The sequence below is a fragment of the Neoarius graeffei genome, chromosome 14 (assembly GCF_027579695.1).
Source record: "Neoarius graeffei isolate fNeoGra1 chromosome 14, fNeoGra1.pri, whole genome shotgun sequence".
In the NCBI taxonomy this organism is placed as follows: Eukaryota; Metazoa; Chordata; class Actinopteri; order Siluriformes; family Ariidae; genus Neoarius; species Neoarius graeffei.
The window spans coordinates 45,297,490-45,313,142 of NC_083582.1; the positions used below are offsets into that span (position 1 = coordinate 45,297,490).

Here is a 15,653-nt window from a genome sequence, read left to right on the forward strand (position 1 = left end):
ACAACCATCATAATATGAACTTGATCATTTTCTGCCAAATAAGTAAACCTCAGGAATAAAGGGAATTTAACAGTAAAGCCCCACAGCCGGTTAATTCCATGGTATAATCAGTTAGGAGGCCTCACAAATCAGACCGTGTCAAAAATTTACACTGACGAGCTTTCATAACAAAAAAAGGTTTTATTGGCTTATCTAATCATATATAAAGTCATCTGACATGTTCAGCCCTGTAGAGTCACAAAAAAGCTTGAAGATGAGGACACATCTGCTTAAAAAAAAAAAAATTGGTGCAACTGTGATCAGGAAAAAAAAGCCATTAAAAAAAAAAAAAAAAAAAAAAAAAAAAAACTTATCATGCATCAGACAACAATCAAATGGGAAATAAAACACATTTTTAGTGTTTTGCACATTACTGTAAACAAAATCTTTCTAGAGATCATATTAACACACATTATGGCAAGGAACAAAAACAAGGGGAAAAACAAATTCAAAAAATCCTAAGGGGAAAGAGATCTACAAGGAAACACTGCTTGGCAAAATTGCTTAACAGACCAAAAAAAAAAAAATCCAACAGACCAACATGAACTATAATCGTAAACACAGGCAGCATTATATGATTCTACAATATGGCTGATGTACACTACAATATTACCACTATATAGGCTACATGAAACACGTCCCTGGTTTTGTCGTGTATACAGTGATATGAGGTATATTAAGGTCAATTGTGTTCTTTTTGCCACCGTTTTTTATTTTACATTTAAAAAAAAAAAATGTATGGGAGAATGCAGCATTTAGGTTTTGAGCCCCGAGACTAGTGCACAATCAGCAGTTCTCTGTGAAGGGACTGAGGCCAATAGCTGGGTCCCATTCATGCTGGATAGGAGCAGGAGACACGGAAGGAAGACACAGGAGTCTTCCTGCTCCGTTCACGGGCACAGCAAAGATTGCATTTGTGGGGGAAAACAGTAATCAGATTCACAAGTCTCTTCATGCTGTGTGATTCCTGATTTCATGGCTAACAACAAAAATTCAACAGGTCCAGGTCCAAAAAAAATTCAGATTTGCACGAGTTTAAAAGTCCACAACCTGGTTCTCCAAGCATGACCTTGAAAGGGAAGTTTGCATTTTTGTCCATTAGGCATCAAATTTGCAATTTGAGAGGTAGAATTCCAAATGCAGCTATTCACTTAAAAAAAAAAAAAAATTCAACTTAATACTTAAATACACTTTGAATACAGAGGCCCTGTACTTACACCCAAGGCTCCACAGCACAAAAATTGGTATGGCATCCATGTTGATAGCATTACTAAAACAAAATCATGCTAATACCCCTCCCATCCCACTATATATATTAAAAAATAAAAAAATGCCCCAGCAATAAACACCCATTTCCGTTATGTTAAAAAAAAAATCACAGCTTTCCTCTGAACAAAAGCATGTATGTATCTGTAATCCAACAGTTTTTGTCTTCAGTGGTAAAAGTGCTAATATGATTCCTTGAGAAATGAAAGGGATGAGAGCTGACGTCTAACAACGGGGGTATGATTTACGGCTGATTTATACTTCTGCAAAACACAGAGACAAGGAGATACAGTACATGGGTTAGTGTAGCTTGAGGGGGAACCAACAGAAACCTCATGACAATCTGTTATGCAAGACACCGATACCCCTTTTCAACCAACAGAGAGCCCGTTCTGTTCTTCAACCGTTCGGAGCATTTCAACCAAAAATAAATTGGTTCGGAACCTGAAAAGTTGGTTCCCAGTTGGAACCAAAATATAGCTGGTTTTCTCAGCATGAACCATGACATCAGTGGGCGTGTCATTAGTTTGGAGAGGAAGCGGAGCACAGCAATGGAGAAGGATGCATCTTCAGGGGAGGGACCAAAAACAAGTATCTGCAATAACAGAAAAAAGCTCAGATAATCAAATCAATGCACACCAGCACCTTGCTGCTACTGTTTACTCTGGTTGTGAAATGCCCTCCTTTCATGAAGCATCCTTGATTACAATGGTTCTACTCAAAACTGGTGAAAATGCGGGCTGGTTCACTAGCCCTGCACCAAGGTTCAAAGAATCCTGAACAGAAGCGATTCAAGAACCCATTCCCTGTTAGTCGAAAAGGGGTACGATTGGCTGAGCAGGAAAGTATCAGGTCAGAGTTGGGATGAGACCCAAACAGCTCTACACCCAGACCAGAACTAACTCATGAGCAAAATTGAGGGTCGACTTGCAGAAAAGGTAGGATATTATAAGCTCGCTACTTTACGAAATTAAGGGCAATAAACTACAGGAGCGAGAGATGTATAGCAAAAACCTGGGGAATATTTCCAGAGTTTTACTGAATGAATAATCCAAAAGCAATGCAAAACACATTTCAGCAGAATACTGCCATTAATGATCAAGTTCAACGTAAAAACTAAACTTCTTAACTGCATCCAGTACTTTCCTACTTCATCATCTCTTCTACAGTACAGCATGAGACTCTCCTCTTTGATTTGAGTTCAGAACGTTCTGGTTTGTTACATGCAACACTGCCCTCTAGTGTCGTGGCAAACACCTAAAGCGAATATTTTTACAGGAGACCCGCACGGGTTCACAGATTTGCAGAAGCATAAATCAGCCTGTGTACGACAAACCCTGAGGCCACATTTCAGTAGCTGTAAAGATGCTATTAAAAAGACTTAAATGCACACAGAATTCCATGAGCATTGTTTGGGACTGAGCGTGTGTATTTAGGTTTATGACTGTGTCTTACGTCTGTCCTTTAGTGATTAACGTATGCAAAGTGTTTTCACATTGACAAAAGTACCATAATCTCTGCACATGTACAAGTAGTGGAAAGATTCACCAGTGTGGTCAGCTGAACAGGTAGACTGAGTGTGGATTTGATTCCCCCCCCCCCCCCCCCAAGGAATTTCAGAAAACAATATTTCACTGTAGTTTTAAACTATGCTTGTTTTTATATAAAAAAAAGAAAAAAAATGAGCAGTGCTAGTTGCACCTAATTATTTTAAAAAATGTTTTTTCCTGAGTAATACTTTCAATTATTGTAACAGACAATAGGCCGACGTTTTCTTGCCACTGAATACTGGGCCACACCCTGACAATAGTTATTACTATAGATCATCTTCATCTATTTTACAATTCTATCCTGATTGCTAAAACACAGGGTTTATGAAAAGTCAAGTCAATCATCATCTACCCTCTAACCACAGAAATGACTACACTAATAAAAACGAGGAACTAAAACACATTAAAAAAAGAATATCAAAAAAATTGCATTTGAGGTCAGGTAGACCTTCCCTGGTAGAGTATTAACAATTAATGGCAGTGTAATAATTAATATTTTATTTTGCTTTAAAAAAAGAGGGAAATGGGATTAAGGGTACTGGGGAAAGTCCTTGTCCCAAACTGTCGGGTTCGGCTGGCTACCAAAACCTTTACCTGTAGCTTTGGCTCGTGGGGGTTTTGGTTCCTGAGCTAGCTGGCTCATTTACTTCAGCTAACAGACTGGTATACCCTGAGAATTCTGACATGGGAGTCCGCGATATTCGGGGGTCAACTTCGACGACAACGATCTGGGGGTCAGCACTGTATGCCAGCGGGGTTCGGCGCTCGGATTTGAACTGGGAGCCGAATGCCTGAGCGAAGTTCTCGATCTGAAACGTGGGCCGCATGTCCACCTCCTTGGATGGTTCCAGGGCTGTCAGATCAGATGGTGAAGACAGGGAGTAGACAGAAGTGGAGCCACTGCTGGTGCTGTTTGCACTGGTGGCATTGCCATTCTTCACCTGCTGCTCCTTCTGCCCGCTGCCATTAGCAAGCTCCTGGGTGTCCAACTGCTCAGTGAGCTCTTGAGACGGCGTGAGCTGCTGGTGGGCCGAGGGCTCTAGGGCACTCAGGTGAAAGGCCTGCTGGGAGGAAGTCGAGGCGTGGGACGGAGATTGGGAGCCCACTAGCATGCTGAAGTGGGACTTTGGTAGCACAGAAGCGGATGAGGGACCGTGGGGAGAGGAGACAGACTGGCTGAAGGTACACTCCAGAGGAGACGCAGCATACATGTGCTTCTCTGGGAAGAATGTAAAGACACCACTACCGCCATGGCTCGTCCTCTCCAGAGTCTGCAGCAGGAACTTGGAATACTCGTTCATCACGCCACTTTTGTCGGCTGAGCTGTTCGAGGAGGTTTCATCTGCTCCCAGCTCAGGTGTCGCTGAAGCAGTATGCAGCTCCACATGATGTGGCTCCGAGAGGTCAAAAGTCACATCACTTTTATGGGAGTAGTGATCCAGCAGACTCTGCAGTACCTCATCTGGGATGCCTGACTTGTCGTGCTTGTTGTCAACACTGACCAGAGGTGACGTGTCCAGTAACGCCAGTGTGGGTTCACCAATACCGCCTTGGATAACCGTCTGCTGAGGAGGAAGGTGGACTGAGCCGTAGTCACCACTCCCACCACCACTACTGTTCACCGCATGCAAGTACCTCCTCTTCTTCAGAAACTGCATGGCATCGTCGTAGTTGCTGCTTGTGCCACCTTGCTTTGACTCTGAGGAACTCTGGAGGAGACCTAGACCATCCATTCCTCCTGGTCCAGGCAGATCCATGGGACTAGATTTCGGAGGTAACAGTTTCTGCTCATGCAGAGCTGAGCTTGAGCCGGCCTCACCCATTGAGAGCAGGCTCTTGTCCCCACCCTTGCGTCCACCTTTCTTGAAGGCGAGCTTGGGAGTGCGAACGTGCTGGTTTGCCATGCTGGTGTCTGCCATGTTCCCCACCCCCGAAGAGGACGCTCCAGAGCCAGCGGCCATGTCTACGGTGTAGTCTTGCAGGCCGACCATTTGGCCTGCCCCTGAAGCTGCTGTTTTTTTCCTCCGCCGCTCTCCACCCTCCCCACTGTTCTTGGACTTGCCTCTCTTGCGTGGTGGTGCACTGACATTTCCCTGAGTTTGTAGGTAGCTGCCTTGTCCCAGGTCTTCATCTCCAATGTGTAGCATCCCTGGGTCCAGATCCTTCTTTATGGCTTCTCCACAGGTTCTCTTGTGCTTCAGTAAACGATCAGTACGAGAGAAATACTACAGATACATAAGGAAAGTGGAATGAGTTTAAGATTGAGCCACGAACTAAACTGCAAATTAAATGAATTGCATATTTTATGCAGCAATAATAATAACAATAATAAGCATTTTCACATGCACAAGTAAGGTCATTCTTACCTGTTGGCAAGTATCACATTTATATGGCTTTTCTCCACTGTGTGTCCTCTTGTGTCGCTCCATGTGGTATTTCTGAATGAAACGCATGTTGCACTGGTCACAGCTGAATGGCTTTTCCCCTGTTAAAAATGAAAGAGAGCTGTGTACATGCCTCATGAGCAGATTTGGGCATTTCATCAGCTTGAATGTTTGACAGAAAGTATGAATAAATACTTGAATTCCCAGGATATGAAGTGACTAATCTCACAACAACTTCATACCGCATGCTGAGTCCGTGTGCTCAGATTAACGGGGTTGCCTGATCAATTGTATTACCATTGCACAACATGCAACTATGGTAAAAAGACATTACTTCAGTCTTAACGCCGAGTCTGTGTTTCTGTTTGGTGTGTGTGTGCTGCACTGTACTAAGTGAAGAGTAATACAGCAGCTTTTTCCACTGCATAATTAGCACTTATTATACTTCAGGGTTCTCCACTTTTCAAAAATAAAAGGTGTTGGAAGGGGTCTGGGGGCCGCCTAGATCCCCCAACAGGGTCCGGGGCAGAGCCCCGGTGGGGGGCCAAGCTGATGAACTTTGGGCTTTTTTGACAGTGAAACTGGGCAATAAATGGATAGGAAATGCTAAATCATTGTTAAAATCATTTTACAAAAAAATTAACACATTCTTACTGTACATCATCTTTATGGTCAATGTGAGACTCATTTGAGACTGATGCACATCCCTGAATTAATAATTTTTTTTCTGTGTGTGAAAAATAAACGAACTTCCATGCATAAACAAAATACCCAATTACAATAAATGCATACATTTTTTTACAATATACATAACTGGGTGAAACCACTCCAATCAATGCACAAGCTGGTGTGCGTGCCCGAGACTGGCACTACAAAGCCACCCCGGCCTCTGTAGTTCGGGTCCTTTGACCCAGGAACCTGGAAGTCCTGCAGTAAATAACCACAGTAAAGCAACGGGAAAACGCAGCTCTCGCCTACACAATCACAGATACGTAAAATAAAAGACCTGAACTTAACTAAATGTGTGTGTGCTGTTACAGTATACGATTACTGTAACTGTGTATGGTCAGAAAAGATGAGAAGTGTAACCGCTGCACAATAACACTACAAACACCCGCAAATTTATTTAGCTGCTGGCTAGCTGCAGCTTGTAGCTTCCAACGTTACTATGTGGTGCGTGTAGTGTAACGCAGGAATAGACCTCAATCTGCAGAGCTCTGTATGCAGCTGCCTGGATGGTTTTCTATTGCAATCGTGTGGCCACTTCAGGTAGCCCTGCATGCGTTCGTTTAATGGTCTTGTGCGTATTAAATAGTTACAAAATTATAATAAAGTGAATACAATTTATTTGGTGTATACTGATGAAGTTACATATTTTATTTATTTTTTGGTCAAGGGAAGGGCAGTGTGCCACTTTAAAAGCGCCCGTGGAGAACACTGTATTTCCTTCAATTCTGTCAGTAATTCTATATGTAAGTGCATTTTCAGTGTAATCTAGCCAGTGGCACAGGTTTGAGCCGGAATAAGAGACTCCAGCACTCCTCCCTATGAAAATAGCATAGCGGTGTATCCTGTAAAGACCAACTTACACCTGACCCATTTCTGAATGCTCTTTTAAAAACACATAAGATGTAACAAACTTGCTTAGATTTCAGGATGACTCTAGATGTTCGATTTTTATTTTTTTTGCGTGGGTGTGTGAGCTTAAGAGATCCCACACCTCCACTTTCTAAACAACGGGAGCAATGTCACAGCTGCAGTCTATAGCTACTTAGCAGTGCTTGCACAGTAATAACACAAATAACCAGACTTGCTATTAAAAAATAAAAGCACTGGTAGTGTATACAAGCTCATGTGGAACACAGCCCCTGTCCAAAACGTGAAATGATAATGACTTACAATTTGCTATTTTTATTGCTGTAAAATGCATCTGATGAAGCTGTAAGAATAAACATTCCTAAAAATCCCTGTGGCGGCACGGTGGTGTAGTGGTTAGCGCTGTCGCCTCACAGCAAGAAGGTCCTGGGTTCGAGCCCTGGGGCCGGCGAGGGCCTTTCTGTGTGGAGTTTGCATGTTCTCCCCGTGTCCGCGTGGGTTTCCTCCGGGTGCTCCGGTTTCCCCCACAGTCCAAAGACATGCAGGTTAGGTTAACTGGTGACTCTAAATTGACTGTAGGTGTGAATGTGAGTGTGAATGGTTGTCTGTGTCTATGTGTCAGCCCTGTGATGACCTGGCGACTTGTCCAGGGTGTACCCCGCCTTTCGCCCATAGTCAGCTGGGATAGGCTCCAGCTTGCCTGCGACCCTGTAGAAGGATAAAGCGGCTAGAGATAATGAGATGAGATGAGATGAAAAATCCCTGTCTAAAAATAAATCAGTTTAAATAATCTTAAATTTAGGGACTAATAAGTGAGACTCACCACTATGGATCTTTTCATGCCGCTGCAGCAGGTACTTCTGGATGAAGCTCATGTTACACTGACTGCACCTGAAAGGCCTCTCACCTGTGCAATCCAAAACATAGGTTCAAACTTAACTGTTAATGTATCGCTCCGTTACAAATTACAGTACAAACATGTCTTCAGGAGCTGCCTGTGCATTGGGCTGGTCATGACACGTCTCTCACCTGTGTGGATGAGCACATGTCTGCGCAGGTGGTAGGAGCTGCGGAAGGCGGCGCTGCAGTGTTCACATATGTGTGGCTTGGAGCTGGGAGAAAGCGGTCCTCCCTCCCCATCCAGCATCATTGACTGAGCAAAAGAGGCAAGAGGAAACCAGTCCATTAGTGTCAGATATCATATATTCTTTCCACATTAATTTGAGGTTAAATAAGTCGGAGAGTGAAAATAAATAAATAAATAAATAAATAAATAACAAACACACACCTTTGTGGAATCCCCTCGCTTCCTTCTGCCTCTGCCCTCTGTTCCCTCCCCATTTGCCCTCCGTCCTTTTCTGTGTGTCGAGTCTTTTGGGTCTTTCCCTAATCTTCCAGGAAGTTGCTGTCAAAGCAAGAATACAACCAAGCTTGATGGAGCACAAAGAGACAAGACAAGTGCAGACAACAGAATCTTGTACGAGACTTTGAGCATGCTAGGTATGTCCAGAGATCAAATAACCATGCAGAAGAACTTACTCCACACACACAAATAAGCCAATGCTCATAAGTACAATTCTATCCCATCCTCTGCTTCTCTGAACTTACACTGCTGATGTTGACATCATGCAGAAGCATGCTCTGGTGACTTCCAAGTGAAATGTCCAGCATGTCTGAACTCTTTCCTCCTCCTGTCCCTGAGCCTGTTCCATACAGTGGGATGCGGTAGTCAAGCTCAGTGAACTTCTCCTGCTTTATGCCCATGCTGTGCAGAAAACCGCCACCATGCTCCGGAGAATCCCTCTCTTTCTTCAGGACCATCTCTTGCGGTACATCAGTCACCACCGGCTGTGAGGTGAGTCGTGTGAAGCTGGTGACTGGAGGTAAATGGCTGAACATGATCATGCTGGGGGCAAAGTTGGGGTCCATGCTGCCGTTGCGCAGAAACTCGTTGCCTAGCTTGTCCTGGATAATACTCATGGTCGGTTGCTCAAGAGGGCAACGGTCATTTAGCTCAAAAGATGAGATCCACTGCAAAGATATAAACAAACAATACGAATACGCAACCCATTTTACATCCACGAGCATGATATTCCGGGTAGAAACACATGAACAGCCCAGAAAGGCTGATCAGTAAAGTAAAAAGCACCGTAACCATATCAGACACGATGATCCTTTTTACCGCATGCATAAAACTTGAATTTTAATCAGACGCTCTTAATATTTGCTGGTCGTGACTCGGAGGAACTCTGGATGAGATCCTGGAGAGCCAGATTTTAAGGCAGCTTAAATATTTGGGTTTCACTGCTCTACACAATCACTATTGTTCATGGGAATTTGAAATTGTCTGCATTTGGCTTTTACACCCCTGTTACAAAAGGCAGGACTGTTTGTTGAAGTAATATTAATTATTTTCCAGTTTTAAAAAAAAAAGTGTAATCTGGGTGAAATGCACATATGGTGCAATATTACTGAAGAGTGAAAGAGAGAGATCATGATCATCAAATAAAAATGGCCGAGTAAATCTCTCAAAGATGAACGGATTACACGGCTGTCTTCTAACCTTAACTAAGCTTTTTCGTTTGATTCCATGAAATGATTAGTCGATTCCATCTCCCCCAAAAAAATCAGATAAACAGATAGATTTTGCGAGGATTTGGTTTGGCGATAGCAGCATCTATTGTGGTGCGGGTTGCATTAGCTAGCACACGATAGCAAGCAGCTAACGGAGCTCTGTCGAGTGAGCTAGCCCGCTATCAATGCTAATGTCCTTTACATAAATAATGGATCACACACAGGGATCACAGCCGCTCCGCTGCTTCTTCATCTTTTAAATAGAGGACGCAATTGAACCAGCACTCTTAACGGGGTTCTTAACAGCGGATCACTGTATTTAGAAACCTTTACCAAAGCTTATCTGATACAGGCGTTTATATAATCCACCTCTCAGGCTAGTCAACATATCAATCTCCGTCTAGCTCAATGATTAGCCATGTAGCTAGCAAACATTTGCTAGCAGTTCACTAGGCACCATAATTAAATGAAGGATACGTTGTGATTCTAGCATTTAATTCTATTTAAATGAAGAAGAACAAACTAGAAGGTAGGCGTTTCTACTACCCAGGTTCGATCAATCAAACACGAGATGAAATTTATCGCCATCTAGTAAATCAGCGTTAGCGTATCGAACAAAAAAAACATCCCCGTGATGGTCAACACACTGCTGCTAGCATGCACCGCGCTACTCGACTAGCTGACTAAATCACATCAAGTGCGGATAAAATAGCAAACTTACACACAATATATAACCATATATCACGATATGATAGATATTTAGAGAGGTCGTTTGATTTTCTTTCATTTAAAAAAAAAAAGTTTGCTCCCAGACAAATAACCGTGGCTTTGCTACTGCTTTAGCTATAACTGGCTAATTATAACGTGTGATGTCGAACAACTGAAGTCACAATATGAGCTTTCTTAGTTTACACAATTACACTGTGGAACAGAAAAGATTAGAGATTTAATACAGGCCAAACACAAATGGCGACATTTATCTTTTCGTTTTAGAAAAGCAGGGGGGAAAATAAAATAATTAAAAAACGAATCAGGGTACAGCTAATGAAGTGTTAGCATCAGACAGAGCTCGGTGTTAAATGGCCCATGGTGGCACTGAACACAGAAACAATGATGCTCGCCAATAAGCAACGCATCTCTCCGTCTCCACTCCGGCTTTTCACGCAGCTCACACGGATATTTCGAAATCTTTTTTTAAGATTGCGGCTTAGGAGAAATATGACGAATCAATAACACTCACCCTTGCATGTCAACGTCCGACTCTTAATGTTTAAATGAACCCCAAACACACAGTTCGTTCAGCGTTTACTGCCAAAACATTGTTCTCCTGCAGCTGTTGCCCTCTTCCATCTTGTGTCGGCGCGGGGGATTATGGGTAAAGCGGACGGGTCGGGAGAGGAGACAGCCGAGTCCCACCGGTGCGGGACAGAGTTATCTCATTTCCTGCAGCACGGATGAATATTTTGTTCTCATTGTGGGTTTATTATGTTTCTTTACTTTTATAAGCTATTACAAGACATTTATAAACCTCATAATACAACACACTTACTCAAAACTCAAGAGTTCCCTTGTTGGGAGGGCTCAAGGACATCAAATGCTTTATACATTTAACAAAAACAAAGAATTGTTAAGGGTTAGTACTGTAGCCTCACAGCAAAAAGGTTCTGGGTTCGAGCCCAGCGGCCGGTGAGGGCCTTTCTGTATGGAGTTTGCATGTTCTCCCCGTGTCCGCATGGGCTTCCTCCGGGTGCTCCGGTTTCCCTCACAGTCCAAAGACATGCAGGTTAGGTTAACTTATAGACCAGTGGCGAGGAGCTGAAAATAAAAGGCATACCCCTCCAGGCGGTAGAACAAAGCGGGACCTGTTTTATTTGAAGGGTATGGGTGTCTACTTCATAAAAAACATCTCATCTCATTCGTCTCATTATCTCTAGCCACTTTATCCTTCTACAGGGTCGCAGGCAAGCTGGAGTCTATCCCAGTTGACTACGGGCGAAAGGCGGGGTACACCCTGGACAAGTCGCCAGGTCATCACAGGGCTGACACAGACAACCATTCACACTCACATTCACACCTACGGTCAATTTAGAGTCACCAGTTAACCTAACCTGCATGTCTTTGGACTGTGGGGGAAACCGGAGCACCCGGAGGAAACCCACGCGGACACGGGGAGAACATGCAAACTCCACACAGAAAGGCCCTCGCCGGCCACGGGGCTCGAACCCGGACCTTCTTGCTGTGAGGCGACAGCGCTAACCACCGCGCCGCCCCATAAAAAACATGGTTGTACAAAATTAATATTGTAACAACATATGGATTAACCCCTTATTTGCCAGACCATCTGCAAAATTCTGTATCGCTATACCAGAGGTATTTCCTCTGCAATGAATGCACATATTGATGTGTGGGCATCAATATACTGCATCATTTAGGTTCATGATATGCTAATGCAACCTTTCTGGGCGTTTAATTTGATTTTCATCAATTTATGGGTGAATTAACCCCTTAGAATCCAAATATTTTTTAGTTTTTTTCAGGTTGTTCGTTGAATATTTCAATTATAAATGATTAATTGTCAGGAAAATAAGGGAAAACTTATATCATTCTATAGTTTTAGATGTCTTTTATTCAAAAATACCAGTTTGAATTGTTCAGAATGGGTACAACACTGCCAATTAACCCTTTGTTTGCGACTGCGCATAAACCCAGATTTAACGTTGAAATCACAATTTGAGAAAATGAAGCCGATATTTTCTCTATGGATGAGTTGTACATTACTAAGGAGAGAAATCATTATTTCAAAGATGCAAATGTAGTCTGAGACATGTTTTCAAACAATTTAACCCCTTCCTAGCTAATACAGGTTGATCGGGTCATTTGCCATACAAAACATTGCCGACATCTTTGATCGTGAAATTAGGTTTGCTAGCATAAGATATTTTTGAAAAGCACTATCTTACTAAACATCTGCTTCCTCTTCTATAAAAACCTGTTGATGTTTTTGTATTGAAACAATACACACATATTATTTGGATGGTGCGTACAACAACAACACGAAAACGAATAGAATATATTTTGTTCATTTTGTGCAGATCTGGGGATTCTTTTGTGCTGTTAACCCTGAACAGTTACTAGTAAATAATAGGCCTTCATTTCGATCAAACATGACTTTCAATAATTATAACCCTTTTTATTCTCAGGTTGAAATCTAGTTCACTCATTATGTCAAGGGGTGGTCAAGTAGAGATTCATGTAGATGCATGCTGTACCCTGTGTTCTTGGTTTCTTGGGAGGTGACTCATCGCTCAGGTCCATGCTTCACCCTGAAACAAAATGATACAGGACATGTACTATATACCTAGATGAGATTCGAAGTGAAGAACAAAAATGATGGAGCCATCATATTCTAAAACAGCATAGGCCTACTGATCTACTCAGAGGAATTTAGTTAATACCTCAAAGCTCAAATGCACTCTATCAGTTACAGAATCGATAACATTTTCACCTGGGATAGTGGCCAGACTGAGGTTTGGTGGCCACAGCAATTACATAATCCAGCGTTGGCTGCCCATAGAAACACAGAGTTCCATTCATTGTACATGAAGCCATGTGCTGCTTAGGACTGTTCAGCATGCAGCATGCAGTAATTAAGATGGCCATAGGCCTTCCTCCCACAACTCTTACCTTAGTTGGAATGAGAATTAGGTTCAAATTACAGAACACTTTGGCCATACAGAATTTTGCAGATGGCCCGGCAAATAAGGGGTTAATCCATATGTTGTTACAATATTAATTTTGTACAACCATGTTTCTCATGAGGCGGCACGGTGGTGTAGTGGTTAGCGCTGTCGCCTCACAGCAAGAAGGTCCTGGGTTCGAGCCCCGGGGCCGGCGAGGGCCCTTCTGTGTGGAGTTTGCATGTTCTCCCCGTGTCCGCGTGGGTTTCCTCCGGGTGCTCCGGTTTCCCCCACAGTCCAAAGACATGCAGGTTAGGTTAACTGGTGGCTCTAAATTGACCGTAGGTGTGAATGTGAGTGTGAATGGTTGTCTGTGTCTATGTGTCAGCCCTGTGATGACCTGGCAACTTGTCCAGGGTGTACCCCGCCTTTCGCCCGTAGTCAGCTGGGATAGGCTCCAGCTTGCCTGCGACCCTGTAGAAGGATAAAGCGGCTAGAGATAATGAGATGAGATGAGATGTTTCTCATGAAGTAGACACCCATACCCTTCAAATAAAACAGGTCCCGCTTTGTTCTACCGCCTGGAGGGGTACCACCTCTTTTGAGAGGGCTTTTCAAGGGTTGGCCGCTGCACTATTAGGGTGACCAGACGTCCCGGTTTTACCGGGACAGTCCCGATTTGGGGTTGTGTGTCCCGAGTCCCGACAAAAGTCTGTCGGGACACGGATATGTCCCGGTTTTCGCCACTCGTGACGTTTGCGACTGAGCAGCGTGGGAATCATTAGCGGAGAAATGTCTGCATTTACTATTTTGATGAATTGACAGGAATCGCAAACTTTCCTGGTTACTGCCCCCTGGCCCTGTGGCATGGGTGTTTATTTAGCCACATTATTCCAGACAACAGAACGTGTTGCCATGCAACAATAAAATAAACATTAACTGGTGCGAATGTTCTTTGTCTAGCAGCTAGCAGCAGTAATGCCGCAGCAATTATGCCGAAAAGAAAATGTACCTTTTCCAAAGATTTACAGGGCACCTGCCCCTTCCTCCGAGAGGTGCAGAACAATGCGCACAAAGTCTACTGCACACACTGTAAGTGCTTTGTTCTTGTACTGAGTTGGGTAGCCTATGTTGCAAATGATGTGCGCTCCTGTGGGGGCTTTCCTCGGGCTGTCGCCCCTCTCCTCCTTTATTGCTGTTTTGTTTGAGTGTATATTCTCAAATCACTTGTCTCTTTTTTTGTTTCTGTTTAACATACCATTCTGACAGTTTGGCCATATTGCTGTGTTGAACAGCTTGTTGCACCTTCCATTAAAGTGTTCACTTTTGTACACATCTTCCTGCTTTATTCATTCAGTTGTGGGGAATGGTTAGTAAGGTTGATTCTGACCTAGGCTATGTTGAGGTCACATATCTACTTTTTAAGTTCATGCTATAGTGCATACAATTTTAGAGATATAGCCTACATGTGCATATGCATTCTTCTTGGTGTTCTCACAAAAAGGTGAAATAAATCAGTTTAAATTTGGCCTATGGACATAGCCTGGCCTATTCTCAGCCATTACAAAATCTGTTGTCTGACCATAATTTAACTGATCTGTATACCACTATGCTACTAGATAACAAAATGCCTGTTTGTTTTATTTCATGTGAGATGTTGATAAATGTGAGCTTCAACAAAATGATAAGAGCACCTCTCTGAGTGTCACGTTTACGTAAAAAAAAAGGTGTGCGTGCACGAGCATGGTCGCGCGCAAAAGTGTCCCGGTTTCAGACTAGGGAAATCTGGTCACCCTAGGTTAACTGGTGACTCTAAATTGACCGTAGGTGTGAATGTAAGTGTGAATGGTTGTTTGTCTCTGTGTCAGCCCTGTGATGACCTGGCGACTTGTCCAGGGTGTACCCCGCCTCTCGCCCATAGTCAGCTGGGATAGGCTCCGGCTTGCCTGCGACCCTGCAGAACAGGATAAGCAGCTACAGATAATGGATGGAAGAACTGTTAATTAATTCTTTAATTAGGTTTTTGTTGTATACATGATTTTCATGTATATTGTCATATTACACTGTCAGAAACAGGGATACAATAGGAGTCCATTTCTGTTACCCAAGGTACAATGTATCCCCTAGGGCTCATTGTTGGACCTCAAGGTAACTATGTGTACCTTTTTAGGGCCAAAAAGGTACATATATATGTTCCCAAGCAGTATATAAAGTGTACATATAAGTACTTTAGTGGGTACTGCCCCAGCGACAAGCCAGTGTACAGCCTTAAAGGTACAATTATATACTTTATTTTCTGAGAGTGCATCATAGAAAAATTAGACAGACAGGACATAAGACTAAATCAGGGGTCCAGTGACATAAAATTCCCGGCTTACAGCAACATGACTGACTGGTGAAAACATTGAACAATGTTTAAGCATTAAAGACTAGTTTAAGGGTATCAATTAGACAATGCAGTTATGTTTTGTTTCATAGTGGTGCTTTAGGCCATGTTACCACTTTTCACCAGCTTCAAGGACTGTGAACTATGGAAGCCTGTTTCTGCCACTTGAAAAAAAAAAAGA

The 15,653-nt window shown here is 43.0% G+C and overlaps 1 protein-coding gene across 2 annotated transcripts; it reads right to left on the reverse strand.

Moving 5' to 3' along the window:
• Positions 1–365: 365 nt before the first annotated feature.
• Positions 366–10,763, reverse strand: znf281b (zinc finger protein 281b). Of its 2 annotated transcripts, XM_060939776.1 has the most exons (7): positions 10,650–10,763; positions 8,444–8,866; positions 8,124–8,240; positions 7,865–7,988; positions 7,659–7,742; positions 5,222–5,340; positions 366–5,080 (listed from the first exon to the last, which is right to left on the reverse strand). In XM_060939776.1, exons 2-7 carry the CDS (start codon positions 8,813–8,815, stop codon positions 3,446–3,448), a joined length of 2,451 nt encoding a protein of 816 aa, XP_060795759.1. In that variant the 5' UTR covers positions 8,816–8,866; positions 10,650–10,763; the 3' UTR covers positions 366–3,445. The 2 variants fall into 2 exon arrangements, with proteins under 2 accessions (XP_060795759.1, XP_060795758.1); XM_060939775.1 differs by lacking the exon at positions 10,650–10,763 and having other exon boundaries at positions 8,444–10,642.
• Between the last annotated feature and the right edge of the window lie 4,890 nt (positions 10,764–15,653).